Genomic DNA, 9,855 nt, shown 5'->3' with positions numbered 1-9,855 from the left:
TGTGCACAAAAATGCCCTCAAGAAGATGGGGTAGCTAAATGCTGTGCAGTTTGGGAGGTTCATCTGTCTGCAGAGCAACCCTCCAACATGACAAAAGAAAGGGAAAGGCACTGTGGCTTCTGCAGTTTGCCATACATAGAAGCAATTCTTATGTCAGAGCTCTCAAGTCTGGTAGCACAGAGCAAGCTGGGCTTCATCCCACAGTCCCAGCATATGAGGAACAGTTCTGTTTTTTCTCTCGTATTCCCAAAGCAGCAGGGCGATTTAAAAAGGTCTGTTCTCTCCCTTGCTGTTTTCTCCGTGCTTTTGTGAACATTCAGAAGTGAACTTGGGCCATTCTGTTAGGTGGCTTCTTTCATCTTGCTGCTAACAGTGAAAAGTGACACTGTGCCACCCTGTGTCTGGTAGGAAAAAGTCCCCTCATCTAAAGTATCTTTAGAGTAGGGAAGGGTGGTAGGAATATAAAGAAACGTAATCAAAGATTGTCACAATAAACTAACTTTAATTTAAGACAACTTATTTATGAGTCACTTTGCAGACTCCCCTCCATTTGGGAGCACAGTTTATTGTACTCCTCTGGGCCGACTGAGTACTGTGAAAGAACTTCTAGAAATTCTTCGAGTGGGCAGAGACCTGCTCTACATCCTTTCACCACTTGCTCCTGCAAAGGCAAAGAGACAAAATCACAGATCTTGTGTACTGCCAAAGCCTTTTTTTGCTGATATTGATGCATTCTGTGGCAGGGAAATATGCTAGTCAAGGCAATGACACAGAGAGGAAGAGGTTCAAAGTCTTTGCCCGAACTCACACCAGATCAATAGCCAGCTCAGCAGAAAAGCTATCTTGGCTACCATGGATGTACTGTAGGTTTCTTACTCTGTTACCTGGCTTGACATCCTGCTCAGAACAAGTCTTGTTTCACAGCTTTACACGCATGCATGGCAAAACCGAAAGCCCAAGATTTGTACAATGGGCTTCCTCTGGGAACTTACCTCTCCATGGTAAGACAGGCGAACAAACCACTCTTTGGACTGCCGGTGCTGATACAGTTCTAGGGTCACATCTGCAGCGTAAGGTGGCCACTTGTGATCAAAGGTGCCCAGTGCCACCAGGAGAGGAATAAGGGTAATGTCATGAGAAGCATAGAGAATGAGCTTTCTGATAAAAAGAGAAGTAAAAAAAAAAAAACACAAACAAACCCAAACCTAAAATGTTAGTTGTGTTCCTCCGTGGATAGCCAGTAGCACTCATGCTTTTTCTAGCAGATGAGCACTCATTCTCTTTACCCGCACATTCAACATCTCTCTGAACCAGCTTTTCACGCTGACAGCAAGTCAGAATTTGTAACTATTAGAGGAAGAGATCTGCCCCGTACCTGGCCTTTTCAGCTGGAGATGAGGGATCTACTGCTTCTGTAATGTTCTTCTGTAAGGTATAGAAAAGGAGACCAACACTCATCTGAAGAACTTCTCTATAAAAGAAGCAGAAATAAACCTACTAGGTTTTAAACTTCCAAATTAAATAATTTCAAATGAACACCTGGGAACCTGCTTTTCTCTTACAAATTGGTCACATGTATTGAGTGTAGCTAAGAACTGCTAAATGTAATTCCTGTGGTTACTTTTTATTTCAGGAGTTGCATAGTCACTGCAGAGATTCTAATGTGACTGTAGACTGGGAGGGGAGAGGTGTTAACAAGCAGTCTCATAAGGTGTGGCCCACATAAAGGGAAACCTAGAAACTCCTTGACATTCTCTGTGCTATTTTGTTTCCCTAGTTGTGATTTTTGGATGCATGGTTTTCAGATAGGGAAGATGACCATAGTTGAACTGCAAAACAAAAGAAAGGGAAAGGCACTGTGGCTTCTGCAGTTTGCCATACATAGAAGCAATTCTTATGTCAGAGCTCTCAAGTCTGGTAGCACAGAGCAAGCTGGGCTTCATCCCACAGTCCCAGCATATGAGGAACAGTTCTGTTTTTTCTCTCGTATTCCCAAAGCAGCAGGGCGATTTAAAAAGGTCTGTTCTCTCCCTTGCTGTTTTCTCCGTGCTTTTGTGAACATTCAGAAGTGAACTTGGGCCATTCTGTTAGGTGGCTTCTTTCATCTTGCTGCTAACAGTGAAAAGTGACACTGTGCCACCCTGTGTCTGGTAGGAAAAAGTCCCCTCATCTAAAGTATCTTTAGAGTAGGGAAGGGTGGTAGGAATATAAAGAAACGTAATCAAAGATTGTCACAATAAACTAACTTTAATTTAAGACAACTTATTTATGAGTCACTTTGCAGACTCCCCTCCATTTGGGAGCACAGTTTATTGTACTCCTCTGGGCCGACTGAGTACTGTGAAAGAACTTCTAGAAATTCTTCGAGTGGGCAGAGACCTGCTCTACATCCTTTCACCACTTGCTCCTGCAAAGGCAAAGAGACAAAATCACAGATCTTGTGTACTGCCAAAGCCTTTTTTTGCTGATATTGATGCATTCTGTGGCAGGGAAATATGCTAGTCAAGGCAATGACACAGAGAGGAAGAGGTTCAAAGTCTTTGCCCGAACTCACACCAGATCAATAGCCAGCTCAGCAGAAAAGCTATCTTGGCTACCATGGATGTACTGTAGGTTTCTTACTCTGTTACCTGGCTTGACATCCTGCTCAGAACAAGTCTTGTTTCACAGCTTTACACGCATGCATGGCAAAACCGAAAGCCCAAGATTTGTACAATGGGCTTCCTCTGGGAACTTACCTCTCCATGGTAAGACAGGCGAACAAACCACTCTTTGGACTGCCGGTGCTGATACAGTTCTAGGGTCACATCTGCAGCGGAAGGGAAGCATAGAGAATGAGCTTTCTGATAAAAAGAGAAGTAAAAAAAAAAAAACACAAACAAACCCAAACCTAAAATGTTAGTTGTGTTCCTTTCTGATAAAAAGAGAAGTAAAAAAAAAAAAAAACAAACCCAAACCTAAAATGTTAGTTGTGTTTCTCCGTGGATAGCCAGTAGCACTCATGCTTTTTCTAGCAGATGAGCACTCATTCTCTTTACCCGCACATTCAACATCTCTCTGAACCAGCTTTTCACGCTGACAGCAAGTCAGAATTTGTAACTATTAGAGGAAGAGATCTGCCCCGTACCTGGCCTTTTCAGCTGGAGATGAGGGATCTACTGCTTCTGTAATGTTCTTCTGTAAGGTATAGAAAAGGAGACCAACACTCATCTGAAGAACTTCTCTATAAAAGAAGCAGAAATAAACCTACTAGGTTTTAAACTTCCAAATTAAATAATTTCAAATGAACACCTGGGAACCTGCTTTTCTCTTACAAATTGGTCACATGTATTGAGTGTAGCTAAGAACTGCTAAATGTAATTCCTGTGGTTACTTTTTATTTCAGGAGTTGCATAGTCACTGCAGAGATTCTAATGTGACTGTAGACTGGGAGGGGAGAGGTGTTAACAAGCAGTCTCATAAGGTGTGGCCCACATAAAGGGAAACCTAGAAACTCCTTGACATTCTCTGTGCTATTTTGTTTCCCTAGTTGTGATTTTTGGATGCATGGTTTTCAGATAGGGAAGATGACCATAGTTGAATGCAAAACCACAACTGAAGTGGCTGGGGTCTTTGGCGGGAGGGGGAACAGCAGGATTCAGGAAGGTAGCAGGTATATTTAAAAATTAGGTTTTATTCCCATACTGAACAAAGAGGAGATCTTTAGACAACTTCTGGTGTGAAGAAACTCCCTCTACCTAATGAATACATCAGTGGAAATCGAGGATGAGTGCAACTGTGGTGCTCTCAGGTGTTGTGGGAGTGGGGGAAATCAGTCTTTCAGTACCCAAGATCTCTAATACTGCCCTAACAGAAAAAGCAGTCCTGTACCACCACCTGAGAAGAGCTGGTGACTATGGCAGCTGTTAATGAATCCGAAAGAAAAGTGGCTCCTAGCCTAGCAACACAGCCACCTTTACAAACAACTGTGGAAGAGGTAATTAACTGCATGTAGCAGCAAGATTCTTTTGCAAGTAGTTACATGCGTGCAGGGCCTGGCATCGCCTCTTCCACTAGCACCAACACTTCTCAGCCCAGCTATGTAGGTGCCATCTCTGGAATAAACTTCCCAGGTTGGAATTCAGATTGTAGTTGTGCCAACTGCAAGGGCAGCCTCACCTGTGCAGCCTCAGTGCTCAGGCTGGAAGCATCTCCTATTCTCTTCTGCTTTTGCCTTTGACACAGGTTCACTTAAACAACTGTGGCAACTGAGGCATTCACTGCCTACCTCAGTGGCTTACTACTGCTCCTCAGAGACTACTCTCCATGACTGCCAGCAAAGCAGGACGTAAGCCCACATCTTGGCCTCCTCTGTCTGGACTCCTCCATCCTAGCTCATGTTCCTGACTCAAGGCACTGGACTTCACACTTGAGATGGCTGGGGCACAGACCCCATGAGGGGGCAGTAGCCTCTGGTGGGGGAATGCAGCAGATCAGAAAGGACTTCCACCTGCCACAGTAAGCTGCTGTAGCTTATCTACCCTGGGTAAGCCTAAGAGAACCCCTAAGGCTGGAGGCATGGATACAGGCAATCACCTTGAACCATCTTCCAGAAGGAAAAGCAGCGAGTCAACAGATCGACGCTCAACTGTCTGCTGAAAGTTTTTCAGCACAGGGCAGCTTGGCAAATTGTGCACCTGGAAGGAGATAAACGTAGTGTAACAATAGGGTTTGGCCCTTTCTGAACCCAGCCTGAAGATACATGGATGACTGCCCACAGAAAACAGCTGTTCATGTCACAGCATTTGTACTACGGTATTCATGTGAGGAGTTCTAGCATGGTTCTAAACGTACAGACTTGCTCCGTGTACTAAAAGGATGGATGTTTGTTCTTGAGGATACATTTCTACGTGAAGGGAGAACGTAACGCCTTGAGCTATTCAACCGACAGCCACACCAATTACCATTAGCTCCAGCAAAGAAGAGGTATTAAGGGGGCTACAAATACAACCAGCTCCCTTCCAGTGGCACAAGCAATCCGGCTCCTGGGTAGTATGCTAGAACCAGGATTAAGATGGCTCTATTAGGTGCTGACTGCCAGAAAAGGGAAAGCACTTTGTAATGGGGTAAGCAAGGCCCAACTGCTCTCTTAGCTCTACTTCGTTGGACCTGAAAGAGATACTGGATTTAAAGGTAAGAACATAAATACTGGAGATGAGTCTTCATCCATCCTAGAGCAAGGCTGACTCCCCATCCTGCTTTTTAAAAAGGGCATGGTATTTCTATAAACTTTCTGTATTGCACAGAAAGGTACCCACTGTGGTATTGGTGGGTGTTGGCACTCCGTGGTTTCCTCCATATGCATGGTGAAGGGATGTTTGTTTCTGTAACAGTGCAACAGAACTGCTCAGCTTACCTGCTCAGCAAGAATGTTATCAAGGAGGAGAAAAAAGTCCACAGACTTATCACCATCAATACCCATCTTCTCCTTAATTGTTTTCAAGTCATCAGAGATACCTGGCTGTTGCAGAGCGTTCCTCAGCTTATGCCTGTCAGGGAATTAAGAAAACAAAACAAAAACTTTTCACACATCCGACTTTGTCTTTTGGGGTTTTTTGTGACCCCAGCCCAGTGGAGTTTTGTTACATCATGAGGGGTAGAAGAGAAGCACCACAGGATACTGAGGGATTCCTGATGTTGGGAGTCTTAAGCTGCAGAGTGGACAGTCACTGTGTCTAGATGTCAAGGATGGGAGCTGGCTATCTGCTCTCACAGAAGTGGGGGGAAAAAATTAAGATGAGATGCGAACACCTCAGAATTGGTTCCCATAAGCAAGGGCTGTGTATCACTTAACAGATCTGGTCATACTGGAACAGTACAAGTCTGTGTCTTCAGGGGGTAGCCATTAACTGCCTCATGAAAGAAGAAAGGGTAGAAGCTTTGAGCTGATTGTTGTATAGTGTGGGAAAAGGGAAACACCCAGAAACTCACTTGCAGCTTAAATTCACCTCTTGCTTTGTTAGAAACCATTTGCCTCTTTACACTCTTTTAAATTTTATTTTAAAAAGCTTAGCTGAGAATATCCATGCTGACCGTGTACTTCAAGCAAAATATGTTGCATAGGTTTTGTTTTCTCTGCCCCTGATCTGTTGGGGAGGAGGTGGGAAAAGCTTAAGTTTGCTTTTTATTTTTTTTTAGGAACAGCTCTAGTTTCTGTTTCGAAATCAAATGTGCTAGAAGTTCTAGCATAGGTAACATGTAAGATGAGGCAGTACTTCTTACTGCAGCTTAAAAAATCCACCCTGACGTGGTCACAAAACATGCTCAGTTGGTGGGCTGGGGGGAGGGAGCGGATGAGCTTGCCGTTTACTCCCTTTTTGGACAGTTGATGTTACTAGAGGAGGCTGAATATACTGAATGTACTGGCCATCACCTGACGGCTGTCAAAAACAACCCTTTGCCTGTAGAGTCGAGCATCAAACAATGAGCCTTTGCAAGTGGATTCTGACAGCTCTTGAATTTTGGACAAAAATATGCTAATGTGTAATCCAGCCAAACTGCAATACCTTGGCCTCTCTTGTTCAGTTTCCACCCCATGCCCAACGTGAGTGGGTTTTTTTGTGTAGGATGTTCCTTATTTTACTTCATTAGTCTTTGTTAATGTGTTGTGGCTGCATATATTTCAGTTTCTTCAAGGTATAAAGGTGACAGGAATGTTGCAATAACCCCCAAACCGGAAGTTGAGTATAAAAAGGAGGCCCAGTATGTTCACACTCGAAAGGCATTTTAAGGGATGCAGATGACATTAATTCTGCCCTGCAGCAATGCTGCAGAATAGCTGTACATTAGCTAGTAATGAGTGTTCGCTAGACACAGACTAACTTAAATTGGTCTTTCAGGAAAAAGTCTGTTTTTTTTTCCTTCTGGTGCCACTGCTTGGTACGTGATGCTGCTCACTGAGTATTTTATACAACTACCTAATCATTCCCAAAGAACAGTAAGTGGCAGGGGGAGAAATTGGGAAATGGGAAGAAAACGTGCTGCTTTAAATTACTACTGCTGAAATGAAACAGCAGTGAAATCATATGGGGTGGTATGGCTGGCAATTACCTGCTCAAGCATTTCAGGCGCTGGCAGTTGTGGTAATTGGGGTAGAGGATTTCAGAGCTTGCTTCATCAGTGACAATGACAACAGATCCTGTGGAATGAGAAGGAAGCTTCTGTGATCACTAGTGCATCTGTGTGTCTTTCAGACTGCTTTAATCACTCCCACAGTCTTTGTGCTCAAGTCCATTGCTGCCAACTAACAATTCCCCCTGAGCTATCACCTGCAACACACACCGCTGTGCTTGTTTCTGTGCACACAGTGCTTAATTCCACAGGGATGTCTGCTGTGCCACCTTGTAAAGCTTTCTAGTTGTGAGTTTGTTTTTTCTAGCGTTTATATGTGACAAAAATTAGTTTCTGTGTCATGAGGTGTAAGGAGCTCTGGCAAGCCAGTTCTGCTGTTTGTTCCTGGAACTGAATACTGAGGGAGCAGAGGAGAGATCTTTAAAACCCAGAGCGTATTTCTAGGACGTACGCTACAGTTGTCAACTGTAGGGTACAGCTGAAAGTTACTCCAGATACCGAACTTGTAAAGGATCGTAGTACTCCTACGGCTAAGATACTTGGGTTTCTCTGAGAAATTTTTTTCAGATGAACATTGGACCTGGAACTCTCGCCCTCTTATTTTGAAATGGGTTAATGCTAACCTCCTCAGTAGACCTGAAACTGCAGCATTCATGGCAACAGATCCAAGCTGAGCACCAGCAGAAAGCTACACAAAGAAAGGGAGTAAGTGACAAGTTGATAAAGAACATACAGAACCAGGAGAGTATGGGGAAGAGGGCCAGGTGCGAAGAACCGGGGAAGAAGTAATGACCAGGAGCCAGAGAGAGTTGGGATGTGTGAGGTGTGTGCATCTAGGGAAAACTGAGAAAGGAAAGGCACCGCTCAGAAGTCTCCCCAACCTTCTTTCTGCTGTTGGTACAGCCCAGCTAGCAGGCACCGTGTGGACTCCAGGTTCCGGAAAATATTAGTGGAACGGATGCTGAAAGAGAGAAAGCAGTTTGTGAAGTAGCACTTTCTCCTTCACATGGATGTGGCTGTAGCTGGAGAGGACTTGCTGGAACTGAGGGTTCTGCTTTCGCTGTGGCTTTGGAAACCCGTGGTGGGATTCATCTTGCCTCACTGTAGGCACCTACAGACACCTATATCTGAAATGCCCTTTAACTTCCCTTCAGAGTCAGTGGAGATAACAAATTGGCACTTCTCTGGTGTAATTTTTATCTCTTCCTAAACCGGATGCTCCCAGCATTACTGATGTGAGCAGCAGGGGTGTGCTTCATCTCATTGAAAGTTAGCTATTTAATCTATAGTGAGTTAAATTGTGCTCCAGAAATGCCTGCTTCTCTTCGCTCACCATAAAGGTGTGTAATAGCACTGTCAGTGGCTAAACCTAGGTGAGATGAGTCTGTCCCTGGCATCACTCTCAGGACTGCTGGGGAATTGGATGCTTTTGTGTCATGAGTGAGTTCCTGTACTGGGCTCTGCAGGCCAAGCAAAGATGAAGGCCCAGGGGCCAGCCAGTCTGCTACAGGGTGGAGAAGGGTGTGGTGGTCAGAAAGTTTCCCTAGCACAGGGCTACTCATTAGGAAGGAGGAAACAAGGGAAGGTCCAGGAGGGAACTGAGAGACTCACAAAACCTCAGCAGGCTTAAACGTTGGTGAGAGAAAGTTGGCTTCTTCCACATAGCTTCTTCTCAGCCTTTCCCCCAGGGCAAACATCTGCTGCATGCCTACTGTTGTCAGCTGTCCTGCATTTGCACCACCCTAAGCGCAAAGAAAAGGAAGGGTCTCCAGTGGAATATGGAAATAAACAAGTCGACAGAAGGAACACAAAAGCACCGTGAAAGACAGCCTCACCTTGAATGTGGTCTTTTTGTATTGCTCCTCGTAGTGTGAGGGAGGTTGAGGTCCTCCGTTTAGGTCCGTCACCATGTAATCAAACTTAGTCTGAGCAGGCACATCTAAAAGTGTGGGATGCCATTCCACCTGTTTCAAAACAAACAGTGCCTCCGTGAAAAACAAGGACTTTCAAGGACACTAAACCAACTCAGGACTGTTATTCTGTGCTGCCTTGCCAATAACGCGCAACACGGGGCCCCCACGAGCTCTCTTTGTACAGCACATACAGAAATGACAGCAGCACTGCATCGGGCACAGATGATGCGCAGGAACCGCAGTACTTGCTTTCCTCCCCTTACAGGAGAAGAATCTGTAGGAAAGCATTATTGCTGCTACTTGTTACACACTGAAGAGCTGCTTCAGCAAACTATGCGGACAAGTATCTGCCAGCTCCAAAGGCTGCTGCCTCGGAGGCTGGGGGGAAGAGGGGTCGGTTGCAATGATGCTGAGGCAAGTAAGCGCAGGGTGGCTGAGCATCTGTTACAAGGTGTTGGTGCTGCGGGGGATCGGCCCGGCACTAGGCCTTGAAGAGCAAAGTCCCAGGGCACAGCAATAACCTGCGTTACCCCCGCTGCAGCCCTGGGCCGCCCCCCCCCGCCTCCCTCAGCACCCACAGCAGGGATTGTTCCCTCTGGCCCCCCTAACAGGCAGTGGGGCCAAAGCTCTCACTGCTCCATAGTTTAAAGCCATTACCCCTTGTCCTGACACAGCTGGCCCTACTAAAAAGATTTTCCCCATCTTTTCTTTCAGCTTCCACACCCCCGCGTTTTCCCCAGATTCACTCTCGGTAGTGCCCTGGGAAGGCGGGGCGGGGGGGATCCCCAAGCAAGGCAGCAGCTCAGCAGCGGGCACCCCGCCGGCTCGGGGC

The 9,855-nt window shown here is 45.6% G+C and overlaps 1 protein-coding gene across 1 annotated transcript; it reads right to left on the bottom strand.

Moving 5' to 3' along the window:
- Positions 1-520: 520 nt before the first annotated feature.
- Positions 521-9,080, bottom strand: ACP6 (acid phosphatase 6, lysophosphatidic). The gene is made up of 9 exons (XM_035890750.1): positions 8,946-9,080; positions 8,722-8,852; positions 7,992-8,071; positions 7,090-7,177; positions 5,396-5,528; positions 4,576-4,676; positions 3,128-3,223; positions 993-1,158; positions 521-661 (listed from the first exon to the last, which is right to left on the bottom strand). The coding sequence occupies exons 1-9, from the start codon at positions 9,018-9,020 to the stop codon at positions 521-523; spliced, it is 1,011 nt and encodes a 336-aa protein (XP_035746643.1). The 5' UTR covers positions 9,021-9,080.
- Between the last annotated feature and the right edge of the window lie 775 nt (positions 9,081-9,855).

The sequence above is a fragment of the Egretta garzetta genome, unplaced genomic scaffold (genome assembly GCF_000687185.1).
Source record: "Egretta garzetta isolate BGI_Z169 unplaced genomic scaffold, ASM68718v1 scaffold383, whole genome shotgun sequence".
NCBI lineage: Eukaryota > Metazoa > Chordata > Aves > Pelecaniformes > Ardeidae > Egretta > Egretta garzetta.
The sequence above is the reverse complement of the archived record's forward strand: the minus strand, read 5'-3'. Positions and strand labels throughout refer to the sequence as shown.